We start from the raw sequence: 20518 nt of genomic DNA on the forward strand, positions 1-20518 counted from the left end.
CAGCTGCTCAAATAACAGGTGAACAGGTTGGCAGGAAATCTGTCGAATACAGGATGACCCATTTAAAAAACATAGCCTTCTCCTTTCTCATTCACTTGTATGTTCATTGACACAGAAGCATTGACTCCCTAATACAAAGCATTGGGCTGGGATTTAGCTACTTTCACATTTAGATGGCCTGATAGAATAGACCAGACTGTCGTGGTTCTCACCACTCTCCTTTCCCCAACCCAGTTTCCTGTGGCAGAGGGGGTGAGCACTGGGAATCCAAGAAGCATTTTAGTTTTTCTTTTTCTGCTGTTAGCTTCAATGCCCTGCTGATAATCTTGTTCTCTGGTTTATTACTTTCCAACCTGGAACTATGCAAGGATGAGCACGGGTTAGACTTATGATCACATAGGCAGCAACATGGGTTTTCAAATTCTTGAGTTAGGTGCATCATGTAGGTGGTAACCAGTGAATAGGAGAACCTTGTATTTTTCGTAACCATAAAACCATAGTCACTGCATATTATTTTAGAAAAGCAGTTGATACTAATTTTTATAACCAGATGTTTAGAATAAAGCTGGAAGATGACAGATTGATAGTTCTTTAGGTGATGGGGATTTGTAAAGTCTTGTCTTTGTCCTCCCTACCTGAAAAGTCAAGTTGTACATCCTGAGATGTGTTTAAAGAAAGAAGTGTAACAGTGACATCTATTGGTGAATTACTTTAAATTGAGCTGGTGACAAAGAGAAAGAGGCCCTAGAATACAGAAAGGCTACTTTCTTTTTCTTATTTGTTGTTTCTTTTCTTTTTAAAGAAAAAACTATGTATTCCTAGTTTTTATTCTTGTAAATGAAATTATTTTTTAACTTTACTAAATTTCTTACAATTCTAAAAATCATACACAATCCTTATAGACAATTAGAAACATGTACATACATTAGAAAAAAGAAATTAACCCATAGTCTCCACAGCTGAAAATTTGATACATTTGGATAATGTATTTTCAATGAAGCTTTTTAAAAATATAAGTCTACTATTCTATAACTTTTTTTCTTTTATAACCAGTTACTTTTACATTGCCTACCCATGATTTATAACATCTTTATAGATGTTATTTAAGTGATTGAATAATATTCCACTTAATGGTGTGCCAAAATTTAATCATGTTTTTCATTATTGGACGTTGAAGTTGTTTCAATTCTAGAGTAGTACTACTGTTTGGAAACAAATACTATAGCCACACTTTCTTCAATATTTAAACTATTTCCTTATAATAAATTTCTGGAGGCAAATGATTTTGTATAAATATTTTTAAGCTTTTGATACATATCACTACATAAAAAGCCTATTATATATATATATATATATATATATATATATATATATATATATATATGTCATATATCACATATTGTAAGTATGCATTATCTATACATATACAATGCATGTGTAATACATGTATACATATGTCTTTATATGCTAAATATTTAAGTTTGTTTAATATACAATAAAAATAAATGGGCATTTATATTTCTTAGTTTTCCATTAGTTATAATTTTTAAAAATTGGAGGGAGTAGTTTCTTTGGATTGTTAACACTTGGACTTTGTTTACTTACCATGACCTATCTATTATAAATGATATTTTTAAAGAATAAAAATGAATTTCAGGGAGAAGAGACATACAGGTGAGGTCTGGAAGGGTCCCTGTGGACACAGAACTCCTTCCATTTTTTTTTTTTTCTGTAGAGACCTTATCATGTAGGCATGATTGGTCAAGTAATTGGCTATTGGTGATGAACTCAACCTCAGCCCCTTTACCTTCCCTGGAGATCAGGGGTGAGGCTGCAGCCTCTAGTCCTCCAGTCACATAGTTAGTTTCCCTGGAAACCAATCTCCTATCCTTAGAGGCTTTCCAAAAATCCCCTCATTAATATAAACTCAGGTGTCATTAAAAGGGACTTGCTCCTTTCATTATATCCCTCCTGAGCTGTTTTAGGAGCTGGGGCCAAAACCCAAATATTATTACAAAAGATGCTCCTATCACTTATCACATAAAATAATTTTAAGAGCTCTGGCCAGACACCAAAGATGAAGGCCAGATCCATATGTCTTCTTATGTCACCATATCAAACAGCCAGTGTGTCTTTCAATTCCTAAGCAACCAGCACTGTGGTCTTGTGGCTGTGGAAGTTGCTGTGAGGAGAGGCTCTGCAGGCTGATTACCCTGTAGTGCTCCTTCAGCGTATTTGCAGAGGATCCTGTGCAAATGACAAAGCTCTAGAGGACTATACCCTATGGTCTGTCACCTCCACTTTTGTATTATGCGATTACCAAATATTGTATAGAATAGCCTGATACTAAAAAACAATTCTTGTCTGAAATTCAAATTTAATTGTGTGTCCTGCATTTTGTTGACTAAATCTAGCAACCCTGGGTGTCACTTTTGGGACAATGTTCAAAACCACCAAATGTATGAGTTGTCCTAGGACAGTATCTATGTATGATACCACCTCAGTAATCCCAGAGAGCCATTTAGAGCATAAACATTAAGAACTTAGCCTTAAAGTGAAGTTTCCATGTTCCAGCAAACTAGGAGCTACTATTAACTGTGCACCTCAGTTTGCGTTGTACCTTGAACCAGGCAACTGAATGTGGTGAGAGACTAAAGAGCCCAAGTGACCAAACTCCTTACACCAAGGGCAGTTTCCTGAAGCTTCCATGAGGGGAATGCTGAAGGATAGTTTGTAAAATGTCTATAAATAAGGCACATGGGTAGGGAGAAAAGGTACTAGGAAGGTGCGGCCTGAGATTGAAAACAGAGCTATGAAAAGCAGAGGAGGTGAACAGTCATCAGAGTTACTTATTGGTTGCAGGAAACTTTGAAAGTAGGACTTGGCATGCCAGCTGTTAAGATATAAACTTTGAATTCATATTGGTGTTCCTAGTTTACAAGGATCATCAGTCTCTTTATTTGTGAATGCTCCTTAGTGAATTAGCTTAATTGTCTGGGGAAAACACAGCATCAGAATCAAATAAATTGCACTTTATGAACCGAAGGATATAATCATCAATTCCACATGCAACCTTGAATTCTCTAAGCCAGTAACAAGAATCTAGAGGTACCGATCACTTTCTAATGCCAAGTTCAGTTCTCTGCAGTATTATTGAGTCTACTGTGCAAATCAGACAAGGGGTTCAGTGAAGACAGCAGCAATACTTGAACCCAGGTCTGAGTATAAAGTGTTTAAATGTTAATCCCCTCTATCTCTTCACTACTTGGATACTTCTGTTTTTATTTTTTTTTGTGTGTGTATGTGTTGTTATTGTTGTTGGCTGTTTGTTTTGTTTTAATTTAAGAACAAAAGACATTCATTTAATGGGTAGAGGTTAACTCCATAATCAGTGATGATGATGGAGGACCAGGCTCAGAATTAGGTAGTTAGAACTACAGCAAGTATTAGCACACATAACTCAACTAGTGAAAATACTGCAGCTGCTAATCCGGGGCACTATATCCCTCATCATGTACCAGTCGCATATAGGTGAGGATATAAGCAGATGTCAGTTACCCCACTTTCCTTTACTCTTAAATGGCAATCCCCACAGCGTTAACTAGACAGCACATCAGTAACAAATTGCTCTCTGAAATGGTGCCTTTGCATGACATGGAAAGGGCCCACATCTTTGTATTGCTTTTTTGAAAGCCAATGAGAATCACCCTCCCACTAAAGCCACAGGATTGACTTGCCCAAATCATTAGGATTAGAATATTCAGGGCAAATGGGGCTAGTACTGCAAGTGAAACGAATTCAGAAATATCAAAGTAGCTTGTTTCTTGAAGGAGTGGGTATATATGTGAGTGTGTGTGTGTGTGTGTGTGTGTGTGTGTGTGTGTCAGTATAAGAAAGAGAGAGACATATGTGGTACAGTAAATGATCAAGGAATTAGCAAGGTAAAAAGAACAATTGCAATTGATGAATTTTTAATGGATTCTTTAAAAAAATCTTGTCTCTTGAAGTCATAATAAAGCAGTTGGAAAAAAACAAGCTGATATGATTCCAAATCCACATAAAATTTAATTGCTCTCTCAAATTAGTTCCAATTTTGGAATTGCTGTGATGGTTTGGTACTACACTTCAATAAAAATCCTCTTTTGTGTCAACATGCCATTTCCACAATTCTATGACATCCACCTGTATTCCCCACAAACTGCATGGTAATGATAAATCTGGTAACATACCACATTTATTTGTAAAACAAAAAGGACAATAAACTTAATCACTGAACCAACTTAATGGTTAATGTAGCTGTTAAATTCATTTTTCTTTGATCTTTATAACACTCCTTGTTCTTATTTCCTCTTTATATATTCTGACATGAAATAGTGATTCATATGAAATTTCTACTCTCGATGTATACACAGAGAAAACTTTGTAGTATACTTTCAGAACCTGAAAGAACACAGTATAGAACTGATTTTTATTTTTTTTAAATGAGAAGTTTCTATGGGAATTTTAGGTAAGCAAGATGGCATATTGCTGTGGAAATATTTTATTCAGTTTCTCTGAAATTCATGTGGTTATTTTTGACCTCCTTTTTTTTTGTCCCCAAAGTTTCCCTTCTCTGTTCATTGGACTTAGGGTACTGTGATTCTCACATAGTCTCTTTAAACCCTGGTCTCTTTCTCCTCCAAGATGGGGGATGGGGTGGGAATTTGTGGTTAAAATTATAATCCCATATGGCCCATTGAGAATTTGAACTGCAGTAGCTGTTGAACAGAGGCCATTAGAGAACACGCCTATGTTAACAAAGTTTCAATTTTTATGGCCTAAATATTTGTCTATTGCCCTTAGGGTTTTTCTGAGTTTAATTATGTCATTCTGGTTTATTAATATCATTATTTCTAAATTATATTAAGGACTGCAGCTACTACAGACATGTCTTGTGTATGAATATCATAAACCTCCCTCTTCAGCTATAGAAAATATATGACCTTGGTTCTGGGAACATTTCTTTAGAGTATTTCATGATACTTTTTCCAGTGTTGAAAATGACCACAGCATTATATATATTTGTCTTATTAAATCTCCAATTAAAGTGGTGTGCCAAATGGCACCAACAGGCAATACATTTCAAAACTGGGGAAATGTGATTTTTTCCTTGCCATCCATGGATCCCTGCAACCATACGTGCTTCAGAGTAAGCACTGGCCATCTGTGGATTAGGAATTGTAGCACATTTAATTCTTGAACAATTCTGAGTTATTATTTTTCCATTTTATACACGTGGACATTGGCTTAAAGAATTTAAAGAAGCTTACCTTCTTGCCTAAAGTGACACAGCTAGTGTATGATCATTACTGAATACTTCATAATGAACCCAAGTGCACCCCATTTCAAAACCACAGCCTTGGCCTTTTCTACTATTTTTTCTCTGCTCTCTCTTTAACTATGTTTAAAAATAGGATCCATGGCAGTTCCTCATTTCTTTCTCCTTGTAACCTTAATGCAGTGATATCTGTTTCCACATTTTTTTCTCTTAAAATGACTTCTTATATGGGTATTAAGTTCAAGGAATTATTACTGATTTTGAATTCACAATCTTTGTGACTCTTTCTACTCTCCACAAACTTCTTCTGACTTCAGTAGGCAGTTGGCTTGGGTAACTGCATGATCTGTTTTTCATCCCTGTCTATATTTCAATAGGAAAGAAAAATGTTATAAAATATCATGGCTCCTTCTCCTTCTCCTTCTTCTCATTGTAACACAAATAACAAACATTTATAATCAGAGGGATTCTATACATATCCTGGCTTTGCCATTCATGAGTATGTAATCTTAGACTTGACTTAACTTCTTTGAACCTCAGTATTAATTTATAGTAGTGCCCAATGCAGTGGCTCCTCACCACATGTGGTTATTTAATTAAGTCAAATTAAAAACTTGGTTCCTCAGTCATACTAACCATATTTTCAGTTCTTGGAGGCCTCTGTGGTTGGTATTTACCACACAGAATGACACAGAAATATGTTTCCCTTATTGCAGAACCTTGCACTGGACCACACTAATCTAAAGAGCATTAATGAGAGCTTTCTCAGAGACGTATGGAAGGAACTAGGGTGCAAGAAAACTTACATAAAGAACCTAGCATGATGCTTACTGAGAACAACAATGACATCCTAAAAAATTGTTGGTTTTCTTCCTATTCTACCCTCATCCACCTCTTCTCATCCACCTCTACTTTGTTTTAGTTAAGTCTCCGCCTTCTCTAAATTTTCTACTGACTCCTCTAAATGTAAAAATATTTTTAAATGATAGCTGAATCTTTAGAGTTTGAACTAACTCCCAGAATAGCTTTCTCTTAAAAAGAAAATTAAGAAAGAAAAGTAAAAAAATAACTAGTAATAGCAGTACCCAAGAGGGGTCTAATTTTACTAATTGAGAAGGAGAGGAGTTATAGGCAGTAATGGGCATAAATAGCTTATTAGATGCCAGGTCTTCATCTCTACCTTTGATAAGGAACAATTTAACCACAATGAGAGGCTTTCTCCACAGACTTTGTGCCTTCTATTGTCGTTATCCAAGTGGGCCAATCGTAATATTTTCTTCACTTTTGAAAAGCTCAAAGCCCTTCCGAAACCTGTCCCACGAGAGAGAGCTCCCACTTACCCGCTCCTTGTCCCATTAGCTTCACAAGTTCAGTTATAGCCTTTCTTTTTATTTTTAACATTATTTTATTTTGTCATCTACACTACATCCATTTTCATCGAACCTTTGAGATTGGTTGGTGGAGTCCAGTCTTAGAAATATTTTCCAGTGGGACCCTAACCAGTAATGTATTAACAACTTTGAATTTGGTTTTTATATTTGTAAGAGTAAGGAAATTTAAAACAAAGCAGCACCTTTCAAGTCTAAGGAACTGACCTAAAAACAGACATGCAAACAAACAACAAAGGGAAAAGAAAATGGCCAGGGCTCTGCTGTCCAGGACCCGTGTTCCTCCCAGGCCAGGCACTGTTTGGGAACAGCCCTTCCCCAAAGGACTAGAATGGCAGTGTCATTATCAGTATGCTTCAATTGAGGTTTGAGAAAAGAATGAAAAGAAGGTCCAAATTCAAGGATTACTTGTTTTCTGAAATGATTGAGGTAGCTTAAAAAAATCACCTTGGAGCTCAGGAAATATAAAGAACAGGGAAAACTCTGTAACTTTCTGCAGTGCCTCCTGAGACCATGTTAGGCTAATTACTCTCCTCAGGTGAAACAGATGGAAAAAACCAACCCAGAAAGCACTGGCCCTGAAACACCCAGAGGGATGCCTTGGAAGATTTTTCTTTGGGACTTAATTCACTTGTGGCACAATGGGGCCGTGGTCTAGGAAGGCATTGCATTTGTCTGACTGTCCTGGTACACAGTGGAGGGAGCTTGGGGCGGGGGGGGGGGGGGGAGTGTAGGGGATTATTCAGTTTCCAGGTGAGGAAGCTGCATCTGTGTAACTTGCCCACGGTCAAGCTTCTTATAGGGGCAGAACATGATCTGAGCCCAGGATGGTGCTCTTAGCTCTGCCCAGTGCCCTTATTTCTTGATCTCTAAATGATCACACACCCTCTGCTCTCCTTTTTTTTTCCAGTTTCATAACATGCCCAGCCTCTCCTCTTCCTTTTTAGACTCTTCTAGTTTGCTCTCAACCCATTTTCATAGAAACATTGATACCGTCAGGGGGAACCAGTCTTAGAAATATTTTATACCGACTGTTCAGCAATAACAACAACAACAAAAAAAAACCCTTAATCACTGAGATCCATTCCTTGAAACAGGCAGGTGTCGCCTGTTTTCTTTTTAACCAATTAGGAGAAACAATTGCAGCTTTTGATAGGCTGTGCAGAGGGGCTAGGTTAGTTGGTGGGGAACTCCACACCAAGAAGGCAGAATGAGTGCTGCGAAACTAGGAGGAGTCTGAAGAAGTCACTGGTTTGGTCTTATCACAGTCCTGTGCATCAAGTAGAAGCAGAGTGTCCTCTCCATTTCAAAGATGTGGAAAATGGGCCTGTGGAGGATGGTGCTGAGGAAGAGGGTAGGATCACAGGGCCTATTGGAGGGTGGCGTGATGGGAGGAGTGGGAGATGGGAAGCCACGTTCCCCATGGAGATGCTGCACTTGAACAGCACGGCAGGCTCAGCACTCTCCTGACTTTAACTATGTTCATCTTCAAAATAAGGTCCGGCTAGATGATTTCTAATATTTCTAAAGACCCAGTCAGCTTCCCAACAATTCATTTCTACCCAAATTCTTCCATAATTTTATGTTTTTTGTATGACACTTCATCCAATCAACAGATTTTTTTAAAAAAATATTTTTTTAGTTGTAGACAGACATAACACCTTTACTTTATTTATTTTTATGTGTTGCTGGGGATCGAATCTAGGGCCTCACACGTGCCAAGCAAGCGCTCTACTACTGAGCCACAACCCCAGCCCTCAACAGGTTTTTTTTGATAATCCTGACATCATAATTTCCTCAGCCCTTCCCTTTCGTACCAGACATCGTTCGTTAAGTTGAAATATATTTCTGAACAACAAGAACAAAAGTCCATCTTTACCCGTGATCCTATTCCTCCTATTCATAGTGTACTTATTTTACCCAATCCCTTGCTCTGAATTTTTTTCCCCCACACCCTTTTAAAAAAAAAAATTTAATATTTATTTTTTAGTTATAACTGGACACAATATCTTTATTTTGTTATTTTTATGTGGTGCTGAGGATCAAACCCAGGGTCTCGTACGTGGTAGACCAGTGCTCTACCGCTGAGCTACAACCCCAGCCCCTCCCCACATACTTTCTACACTCTTATTTACCCTTACTAATTTTAATTCCACTTTCTACTTGTTTCAAGCAATTGCCACATGAACCTATGCAAATAATTTTGAGAGGTTAGAAGCAATTAATCATTAAAATCAGTCCCAGAGTTTGAAATAAACTGGTCAAGGAGAAACAGGACAATTAGCCTGACAATGGAAGCAATCTCCTTTGCCTTTCTGGGGGCTCTTAGAGATTGTGGAGTAAATAAATCTAACTTGAAAAACATGGGAAAGGGCTCCGTAGAGGATGGGGGCTTTCAGAAGTTTTCTTTCTAGGCAGTGTACAACTTGCACAAAGTGATATAAAAATAGTTTTTAATGCTGATTTCTTTAATTCGTGAAGGTCACAGAGCTAAGCACTACAGCCTGTAGGTGGTGATGTGCCTTCTGTTGTAGTTCTTTCCGTCTTATCTCAACAGTATCCACTGGCTGGACTGATGCCCATATGTTGTCCTGAAGTAGAACTAATTCCAGCTTCTATCTAGTTTGAGAGGATGGTGAAATGGTAGGAGGGTTCACTGGTAGGACGTTTTCCCCACAAATATTATGTAAAGATTTTTAAATTTTTTTTAGTTGTAGATGGACATGATATCTTTATTTTTATTTATTTATTTTTATGTGGTGCTGAGACTCAAACCCAGTGCCTCACATGTACGAGGCAAGGGCTCTGCCACTGAGCCACATCCCCAGCCCCCTATGTTCAGATTTTAAATAGGAACTAACAAATAGTTATGAAGAGTATGATGTGGATCAAATGCTGCTTAGTTATATTTTTTCAAAGAGAGGAGAGAGAGAGAGAGAGAGAGAGAGAGAGAACTTTTTTAGTATTTTATTTATTTATTTATTATTTTTTTAGTTTTCGGTGGACACAACATCTTTGTTTGTGTGTGGTGCTGAGGATGGAACCCGGGCCTCACGCATGCCAGGCGAGCGTGCTACCGCTTGAGCCACATCCCCAGCCCCTGCTTAGTTATTTATCATATATTCTGACTTAGTTGCCTGAGGTGGACCATTTTAATTTGGCCTTTTGCATGGATGTGGCTATTAGACAGTTTATGTGTCTCATTACAACTCAAAGAGAACCAGTTGAGGTTATAGTGGGTTGTAAAGAATGAAAGTTTTGGCTTCCACTGGTTTTGTGTAGCAGGTGCTTCCCAAGTATTTATCACAATGTGATATGACACTGAGATAAATAATGTCCAAGAAAGGTGATTATCTCCACTCCTGGAAGTATTTAAACTTTAAATAGACTCATTTTTCAAGACCAACCCACTTAGATCACATTTGTGAGTTGCTTATTTGAATATTATAGTCCGAAACACTTTTCAAATCCCAGAATGTCTTCTGGTCATGAGAACTAATGGCCTGGAAGAGTAAGTATTCAGATTTCCGAATTACCAGGCTTCTGCTCTTCACTCCTCCTCATATTTAAATGGTCACTGCTTGCTTTCATTCAAAATTGTTTCAGCTCAGCTGCTGCTATTCAGACTGAGTCCTGGGTATAGAGTACTTGGCTACCTTTTCTGAGCAAAGAATTTCCTCTTTCTTGGCTGATGTCCCTCCCAACTACACATTTCATGATGGTGGCAGGGTGGAGTGTCTTCATCTCTGTACACCAGACCTAATTGGTGCTCATTAATGACACTGGATGAGTGAGTCTTTGCAATTGAAGTTGTGCTTCATAAATGAAGGGTATAGTAGGAGGAAGCTGGAAAACCTCTTGATGTGCTCAATTCCAGCAGATTCTATCTTGTCTATGGCCAATAAACAAACCTGCTAGGTGTTACTGGAGTTTTTGCTTGATTTTTTCTCCCCTCTAGACTTCTTCTGAACTAATAGCATAATGGGCATCCTCAGGGTAAGTTTTCATGAACTCATTTATACTTTGGTGTCATCCTGGAGGAGAAGTGCATCTTGCATCTTAGAGTCCACCAACAAGCTGGACTGAAGCCCCTCTGTACTTCAAGTCTCAGCTGTGTGTGGCATCCTATGAGGGCAGGAAGTGTAGCCCTGGGCTGTAGAAGAGTGGTTAAGAATATGGATTCTAGAACCTGTCTGTCTGGATTCAGATTCTAGTCCTACCATTCTGTGGGTCTCTAAACATGTGCAAGCTGCTTAATATTTCTGTGCCTCAATTTCCTAGCAGGAAGAGAATAATAGTACTGACTTTATATAGTTGAGATTTATATCAAATGGTTAATGTATGTGGAGCACCAAAACCAGCTTGGAACATAGTAAATATTCAAATGTTAGGTATTATTTACATTATTCCCCATTCACTAGCTTAGTTAGTTACCTTCTTTTGGTTTTGGTTTTATTTATTTATTTTAATTTTTTAATTCTTGGTTTCTTAACATTTAAAATGAGCCTCAAAACACCTTATATACTTAGGGCCAAAAAAAATCTCCTTGGACCAAAGACTTGCCCCACTTTTCATGAAATTGGTGGGTATTGAGAGGATGCTGAACCTTATAATTTCAGTTCCACAGTGTGGAAGAACTAACACACCCTTCCAGTTTAGGTCCTATTTTTGTCTGTTGAGGGGCCTGGAAACTTATTTTGGAAATCAGTCATTAGTTGTGTTGCAGAAAATGAAAGGTTCTCACCAAGTATATGTGGTGTCTCCACCCCTCACCCATCTTTGCATATATATCTCTTAAGAAGAATGATCTATGATCTGGTGAGATAATTTTTTCTCATAATCTTGAAGAAGCAGAAGTCTGACTTTTATCAATAGGCATTTCCTCTAGACAGCAAGCTTGTGCTGAGACTTAAATGACACCATTGATTTTTTTTCCTCTAGTGTCCTGGTGGTTTTTGATTTAACTTTTACTTCAGTTAATAATCCCCAAATAAGTTAGAATCAGATGCAAAGAGGAAAGTACCCATTTAGACACAAGATCAAATCAAGGTTTAGAAGGTGGTCTCTTATTTTCCTGATAGGTGTTGGTGGGTTATAATGATATGTACCTTTTTTAAAAAAATTTGTGTGAGGGTTCCTTTTGAATACATTGGAAAAAAAAACATTGTTGTAATCAGCATTTCTCAGTATTAATGAGCATTATCTTTAGTATTAGAGAATGTGACTCAAGTTATCCAAGGGTGACTTGCAGCCATTCCCCACTTCAGATAAAGCAAGACTGTCATTTTGCTGGTTGCTATGGCTTCTGTTTTGCAGAAGAAATTGCTGTTTGTGTTTAATACTTGGCTGCAATCTTCTTGGAGGTTTGCTCAAAGAGAGTTGGCAACATCCATTAAGCCAGTTTGACTCTTCTCTCAATCCAGCACAGTGCCCTGTCCATTCCAGCGGCTCACTATGTGTCTGCTCACTGAACTAGATTTGAAAAACATTGAGACTTTCAGGTACAACAGGAAGGTGTCCCAAGAGGCAGGTAGGCAGCTAGGAAACAGTGCTTCAATTTTCCCCCTGTCCTTAAGTTGCCAGGTTCCCAGCATGTAACAGAGTGGTAGATATTACATTAAGCTGATGTTTAGAGGTTGTTTTGTGTGTCTTTTTTTTTTTTTTTTTAAGGCAAAATGGGTCTGACAAAGACTTCAGATGTTTTGCCCACTAGGGGAATGTGGATCCTCAGGGATCTTTGATGAATTACTTTGCCTAACAAGGCAGAGCATGTGTTTCTTTGTGCTGTGTGTGCCAGGTTCATTTAGGTGTTTGGAGCACTAAAGCAGAGAGGGATGCTCTGCCTTCTTCTGCTACCAGGATTCCTAAGGAAGCCAGGAAGTCAAAGCTTGATGTTGGCACAGGAGTGCAGCTGGTAATTATTCCTGCTGAGCTGTTTACTCTGCCACCTAATGGTTGACAGACACTGGGTGTGGTGGGCGTACTTTCCTAAGTACCTGTTTGTAGAACTCAGGCAGCTAGGGCAGAGCTAAAACAGCAGTAATTTGAAACCAGTAGTGTTGGTTTTCCTTCTCCAGCCGGCAGCTGAAATCTGCATTCCAGATGCAACCTGCGGAGAAGAGGAAGAAAGCATTTAAAAAAAAAAAAAAAGACTTCCAGGGCAGTAAATTGACTGCTTTGAAAGTTCTGGGTACTTTAAGATGATCTTTACTTTTTCCCTTTTGATTAGGGCGGCTGTTGATGTGGGTGCCCTACTAGTGTTGTTGTTGTTGTTGTTTTGGCTTGGCGGGCCCAGGCCTCTGATCATATTCCAGACGGAAAAGAGGGCTCATGTAAGGAGTAGTTCAAACATTTTCTGCTGATTCACTTCTGAATCCCTTAGGCTGCTCCAGGGGGTGGTTAAGGACTGTCAAGATCAGCTTGCCGCCTCAGCACTTTCAGGAACCTCAACTTGCTCACCAATGAGGAAGTTGAATGCAACCAGGAGAACCGCAGACACTGGGGCGGAGCTCCTCCTGAAGTCCTGACTGGGACTACGGGGCAGGCTGACTTTCCTGTGACAAAAAGTCTTTTGTCCAGGGGAATAAATACGGAAGTCCAAGAAGAGCAGCCTCCTGCCCGCGTGTAGTAAAGGTGCGCAGCCTCAGCTGCTCCTGGGCATAGAGCTCCACAGGCTTTTTACGGTTGCCCCGAGCACGCCTCCGTCATCGAGTAAACCGGAAGGGAGGGCACAGTGACCCGAGGGAGACCCAGTGTATTCCCTGAGCGGCTGAGAGCCTGGCTCCCTCCCGGGTCCTGTTGCTCCCTGCCCTGTAATTTCAGGGCAGATGGCGTGGATAAATTGAGAGAGCACAGCGAGGGTAGCACAAGTCAGAACTTCCTCTAAGGGCCTGTGGAGACATGGAGGAGGTTGGGAACTCTCTAAATGGCAGTGATGTGTCGGAACCAGAAAAATCCGAAGCTGGACTTGAAATGGCTCAGTCGATCCTGAGTAAGTTTTCTATGAAATCCCTCTTTGGATTTACAAACAAGTTGGAATCTGTGAAGCCTGAAGAGGAGGATGCTGTGCTGAAAGCATTCCGCAGTTTAGATGTGGATCCCACACCTCAGCAGGATGATCCCAGCAAAGGCTCAGATGAGCTGGAGGCAGAGGCTCAGGTGCCACCTGATCTAAGAAATGAAGGGAAGACTGAAAGCGTGGAGAGAGAATCGGAGGGAAGTCAGGGAAAAGCAGAAGCAGGGAGTTCTCTCCGTGGTCAAGAGCTTCTTCCACTTGCTACTTTGAATGTGGGCAGAGATGATGTCATCTGCGTCCGTGGGACCCTTGTGCATACCACCAGTGATTCTGACTCTGATGATGGAGGCCAAGAGCCAGAAGAGGGAAGCAGCACCAATGACCCAAAGTCCTTTAGTGTTAACTTATCTGAGCCATCTCAGGAGCCCAAAGAAAACCCAGGAGGTTCTAGAGGAAATGCTAGCACTGGGGAAATGGATGATGCAGAGCTCTGTGCAGAAAATCCTCAAAGGAGTCCATCTGAGATAAGCAGCAAATTGGAACCTGGCGATGATGGCCTTCAGACAGAGCATAGCCCCAGCCAAGGCCAGGCTGGAGAAGAAGGGTCCCAAGTCCCACCTGTAGCAACAGGCAAGAACTCCAGCGCCGATGTCACTGCAAGTGTCTCTCTCAAAGGAGAAGTCCCTGGAGAGAAGTCGTTCCAGCTTCCAGCTTTTTTCAGTGGGCTTCGTGTACTGAAGAAAGGGGCCACAGCAGAAGGAGAGGAGACCATCACTGAAATTAAACCAAAGGATGGGGACCTGGCTTTGCTCAAGTTGACCCAGCCTGTTCAGAAGTCTCTGGTGCAGACAGGGCCACAGACTGTGAAGAGCAGGGAGAGAGCAAGTGATCCGAAGGCCACTCCCACTCTCCTGGAGCAGCTCTCTCAGCTACTCAACATTGACATGCCCAAAACTGAACTGAAGGGAGCAGACCCCAAGTCGCCTGGGGGAGGAGAGATGGGCTGTAGTGCTGATCAGGAGAGCCAGAGGGACTCTGAAGATGTCCAAACCCAGAGTGGCGAGGTCAAGCCAAAACCACCGGAGACTGCTCTGGAGGCTTTTAAAGCCTTATTCATCCGTCCCCCCAAAAAGGGGACTACAGCTGACACCTCTGAGCTGGAAGCTCTTAAGCGCAAGATGAGACATGAAAAGGAGTCACTAAGAGCTGTGTTTGAACGGTCCAAGTCCAAACCAGCAGATAGCCCGTCTGATTCCAAAAGCGTATGTAGAGTTTGGTTTTGCATTTTATCATAAAATGTGATGCCACATTATTTGTTTTCAGGTTTGCCGACAAAGCGAATTCCAGTTGCCTATCTTTAGTGTTCTTGCATGGGTGAAAAATGATTTTAATGAAATCAAATCATCCTTGTAAGGAGTATTGAGTTGGAGAGGAGTGCTTTTCTCTCTTTTGCATATTTCTTGGAGTGTAATAAGAGGGATATATGTAGAGATGTGTGAGTAGGAAGGGGGAAACCCTTGCTCTGAGTTTAAACATCAATAGTAAATACTTATAAAGATTTAGCAGCATGGGAAGCGATGCATATGGAGGTATAGCCTGCATTTATAGGGATTTCCTCACTGCTTAATTACCCCTCTGTGAAAACTATGATTTCCTTTGAAAGTCTGCCATTTAGCAAAATATGTGTTTCTGATGTAATTGAAATGTTCCATGTTGGCTGTGGGGCTTCCTGATTGAGCACTGACTTTAGAGTGAGAACTGGGTTTTAATTCTAACTCTGCCATTTACCGGCTGAGTGACCTTGATAATTTTTGAGTCTCAATCTCAATGTGCAAAATAAGGAAAATAACCCTTACTTTATGTGGTTATCATGAAGATTAAATTAAGCTCTGCATAAAATGTATCTAATTCATGAAAACAGTTATTCAAAGAAAATAACTTCAGATAATGTATGTATAAAGACTAGGAAGCACCTGTCTGGTAGATATTAAATGTTCATAAAAACAATTAATAGAATTTATTTCTTAAGATCAATTCAGAATGTGATTACCACTCCTTTCAAGTCATTAGAAAAATGTTCTCAGGTTGTGGTTAGAAACTAAACAAAAAATAGCATTCTTATAGATGTAAAAATCAATTCCTATAAAAATAACTTGAATGTGAAGGCAATCTCATTCATTTTTTTAATAGGAAAGAAAGAATTAAGCAGTGTGGAACATATAAAGAAGTGTATCTTGGCCTGTGCTAATGTTCATGGAAAATGCAAAATTAATCCTTATTAGTCCTGGAGTTGTTTGGAATATGATTGTAAATAGTCTATAAATGTACCAAAATAGTACATTTGTGCCTGTTTCTTCAACTCAAAGTTTATTTGTGCTTTTAAAAAATAGCCTTAAAAAAAAAAAGCTATTAAGGGTTGTGTAGTACTTGGCCTTAATTTTCACCCCAACTGATCATTTATACTTCTGGAAAAGAGTTGTACCTTAGTAGGATGTCTCGACTGTAATGAATGAGAGCAGTGTGCATCTGGCCATTAAAATTAATATTAGAATTAGTGTTAGCATGTTTGTTTTCAATAATTAATGGGCTCTGGCCACATTTCATTTTACTGATTTTTTTTTTTTTTTTTTTGCCTGCTTTTCAACAGCCTGACCAGAGCCCTACAGAGCAGGACGACAGGACTCCTGGCAGACTCCAAGCTGTCTGGCCACCCCCAAAGACAAAAGACACAGAAGAAAAAGTGGGACTGAAGTACACTGAAGCAGGTAATGTGAAAGGAAGTCAGGCACCCAGGAACAAATCTCTTCCTGCAATAGCTTTTAGCACTAGTTCAGTAGACTCTCAGGATTTGGGGTTTTGTTTCATTATAAAATGTAATGCTGAATGCTTCTCTTTGGTTCTGCTGTTAAAGAAAACCTCTTTGCACATTTACTGCTAGTGAGATGAAAGGTGAATGCTGTGGAATGAATGGAAAGGGGGCACTTGTGTCAAGTAGGAGAGCCTTTGGGGAGCAAATGGAGAAGGTAGATTGCACATTTCTTGGGAAGCAGCAGGTGGCTGGTGCTCATATAATGTATGAGTGGGCAGTGTTGTTGGAAGATGCAGAGTATGGTTCTCCAGAGCTGTAATCTGATTTCTTGTTTGTCTCTTGAGTAATGCTTTTGAGATAAAGGCACCTTGTGCAGAGTGAATGTACAGATACCGTATCAGTTACTCGTTCACTTTCGTTAAACAGAGATTTATTTAATGCATGGCCAATTTTAAAGCAATCTAACTCTCTGGAAAACTTCCCAGGAAATTTTCTTGGGTCTATTTAAATGGAATAGGAATCTAAATATTTTTATTCTTCAACTGAAAAGTTACAGATGGATATATTTTAATATATTCATCCAGTGTGTGTGTGTGTATCTCTGATGAAACCTCTTTGCCTTCTTCCTGATACTTGGGGATTACCTATTGAAGGAGTCCAGGGACTGTCACTCCAAAATGTGGTGCCCTGGTACACTTTAATTTTACTTTAAAGGAACTTAAAAAGTAGCAGATGCACTAGGCACAGTGACTTGAGAGGCTGAGGCAGGAGGATCGCAAGCTTGAGACTAACCTCAGCGACTTAGTGAGGCCTTAAGCAACTTAGTGAGGCCCTGTCTCAAAAATATCAAAATACAAAATAAGAAAAGGGGCTGGAGTGTAGCTCTATGGGTAAGCACCCTGGGGTTCAGTCCCTAGTACACCCCCCTCCCAAAACAACAATAACAACAACAACAAAACCCAGCAGATGCTAGAAGAGATGTTACTGTGATACCTCCTTATCTGTTTAAAGTCTGTATCCACTAAGGAAGAAAGCAATCACCTCTGGGGTTTTTGCTGAGTTTTCTTTTAACTAAATTCATATGGCAGGAAAAAAGTCCAAAGTCTGTTAACATACCTGGGTGGACTTTTGCTAAACACCATTGTCTTTTATTTCAACCCCAGTCAGTATTGGTGTGGGGAGGGAATTAAGATTCTTCTGTAAAGAGAATCATTTGCAATTCTTTACCTACTCAGGGACCCAATGACTTTGTCCCAATCTACCAAATGTTTTTTCAGGCTCTCAAAGGTCCCTAAAAATCATTTACTATTCCTCTAAAACTTGTCTGAATTTCCCATTTCCCCTCCCCCTATGAAATAAAAATGCATGGACTTCAGAACCTGCTGGGCTGTGGGCTCACTGCCTTCACGTGCACAGTAAGACTGTGCTTTTCTCCCATCTCATCCATTTACTGTCAGTTCATTCTAGTGACCCTTTAGAGGCTAAAAAAAGCCTTTCTTTTCATCTCTACACTGTATATGACTTACATTTTGTTGGTTGTCTTACGTAGATGTGTATGTTAAGATCATTATACATAGTTATAGAAAAATATTTTTTGTAAGTGGATCAACATCTGGGTGGTTTAGTAAGTTTTTCTTTTAATTTCAAATATCTTTAGTGCTTGAGACCATACTGGCAGGTGAATCCTTAGGTCATTTCTAACCTCTACTGTAGGTAACAACTGCAGACTTGTGATTCTTAGCATTTTATTTTTCTGTAGTGCTTCTTGTATAGAATGAAAAGTTCCAATATCTTCAATGAAAGTATACATAGCCATTTCAGCTGGCCTGCACACCTATGGTTTTCTAGACTTGGACTATTATGAGTACAATATTGAAGCACCTGCCACGTTCTTTTTTGTCATCATGTGGCACAATGTGATGTACCAAGGTTTCTTTAATAAAAACAAAACCCAGGCTTTGTAGTTGTAGCTCAGTAGTAGAGCACTTACCTGACATATGTGAGGCACTGGGTTTGATCCTCAGCACCACATGAAAACAAAAGGTATTGTGTAAAACAAAACAAAACAAATAAAAATTCAGAATACCATGAGCTCTCATTCCTACTTTATGTTGTTGGTTTTAGTCTTTTACAGTTTTGTCCCAAACAGTGTGGCAGTCTTGCTTGCGATAATGGGCATTTGTTGAGTAGAAAAGGAAATAAATACCACAATTTTTTAAATTAATTTTTAAATTTGTTTTAATTAGTTAGACATAACAGTAGAATTCATTAATGTACTTTGATATACATAGATGGGATATAATTTCTCATTTTTCTGAATGTATGGGTTGTAGAATCATACTGGTCATGCAGTCACATATCTACATAAAGGATAATGTCTGTTTCATTCTACTATCTTTCTTATCCATACATCCTCTCTCCTTCCCCCCCATTACTTCCCTCTACCTAGTCTAAGGTAACACTATTCTTCTCTAGTGCCCCCTGCCATATTGTGAATTAGCATCTACATATTATAGAAAATATTTGGTCTTTGTTTTTTGAGGATTGGCTTATTTCGCTTAGCATGATATCCTGCAACTACATCCATATACTGGCAAATGCCATAATTTCACTCTTATTTAAAGTGAGTAATATTCCATTGAGGATATATACCACACTTTCTTTATCCATTCATCTATTGAAGGACACCTAGGTTGGTTCAATAGTTTAGCTATTGTGAATTGAGCTGCTATAAACATTGATATGGCTGCATTCCTGAAGTATGCTGATTTTAAGTCCTTTGGGTATAAAGTGAGAAGTGGGATAGCTGGGTCAAACGGTGGTTCTATTCCAAGTTTTCTAAGGAATCTTCACACTGCTTTCCATAGTGGTTGCACCAATTTGCAAGTCCTACCAGCAATGTATGAGTGTACCTTTTCCCCCACATCCTTACCAACATTTATTGTTCCTGTATTCTTGATGATTGCCATTCTGACAGGAGTGAGATTAAATCTTAGAGTAGTTTGGATTTGCATTTCTCTAATTGCTAGAGATATTGAACACATATAACACATTTATATATTTGTTGATAGATTGTATTTCTTCTTCAGTGAAGTGTCTGTTAGTTCCTTAGCCCATTTGTTGATTGGGTTATTATTATTTTTTTTTTGGTGTTAAGTCTTTGAGTTCTTTATATATCCTAGAGATTAATGCTTTATTAGAGGTGAATGTGATACAGATTTTTCTCCCAATCTGTAGGCTCTCTACTCAGGTTATTGGTTATTTCCTTTGCTGAGAAGAAGCTTTTTAATTTGAATCCATCCCATTTATTGATTCTTGATTTTACTTCTTGCATTTTAGGAATCTTTTTAAGGAAGTCAGATCCAAGGCCAATGTGGTGAAGATTTAGGCCTATATTTTCTTCTGTTGGGTGCAGGCTCTCTGTTTGAGTGCCTAAGTCTTTGATCCACTTTTAGTTGATTTTTTGTGAGGGTGAGAGATAGAGGTTTAATTTCACTTTGCTACATATGGATTTCCAGTTTTGCCAGCACCAAAATACCGCAAATGTTTTTAAATCCACCGTGAGTACTATTTTAGAGTATGTATGTCCTTAGTCTTTGCTTTCTGTCCTTTTCTATTTCTTTCACAGGAGCATTTCAATCTACCTTTGTGATGATTTTTCCTACCTGTTTTCATGTAATGTGTCCTATTGAACATCTTACATGAGATAAGGAAAAGTGACAGGGAGGGGCTGATAGTTCCAATAGGTGGTCTCTGCTGCACAGTGAGGCGGGGAGGGCTGACATAGTCTGCAGAGGTGTGCAGGCCCCAGCAGGCCCCCTCAATACTGTGGCTCTCCAACTGTGCTCCAGGGTCTAGTGCTCAGCATTTTGAGAGCCTTCTTGGTTCTCATTAATCAGCTGACATACTTTAGGGGAGGGGAATTCCCAAAGAAGCATGAGATATTCCATGCCTAAAGGAAATTTATCTTTTGCCCCATTAACTGTTTA

General features: G+C 39.3%; 1 protein-coding gene across 3 annotated transcripts in view; it reads left to right on the forward strand.

The window, feature by feature from the left end:
• Fmn1 (formin 1) overlaps nt 1-20518 on the forward strand; it is a 368173-nt gene that overhangs the window by 69850 nt on the left and 277805 nt on the right. The window contains exons 1-2 of one of the 3 annotated variants that reach the window (XM_026392768.2): nt 13606-14982; nt 16368-16485. The exons of 1 other annotated variant lie outside the window; for it this stretch is intronic. In XM_026392768.2, coding sequence (XP_026248553.1) covers nt 13606-14982; nt 16368-16485 — 1495 coding nt within the window. Of the gene's footprint in view, nt 1-13605; nt 14983-16367; nt 16486-20518 lie in introns of those variants that run through there. One more of the 3 variants, XM_026392750.2, reaches the window with a different exon arrangement.

Source organism: Urocitellus parryii, chromosome 6 (genome assembly GCF_045843805.1).
Source record: "Urocitellus parryii isolate mUroPar1 chromosome 6, mUroPar1.hap1, whole genome shotgun sequence".
In the NCBI taxonomy this organism is placed as follows: domain Eukaryota; kingdom Metazoa; phylum Chordata; class Mammalia; order Rodentia; family Sciuridae; genus Urocitellus; species Urocitellus parryii.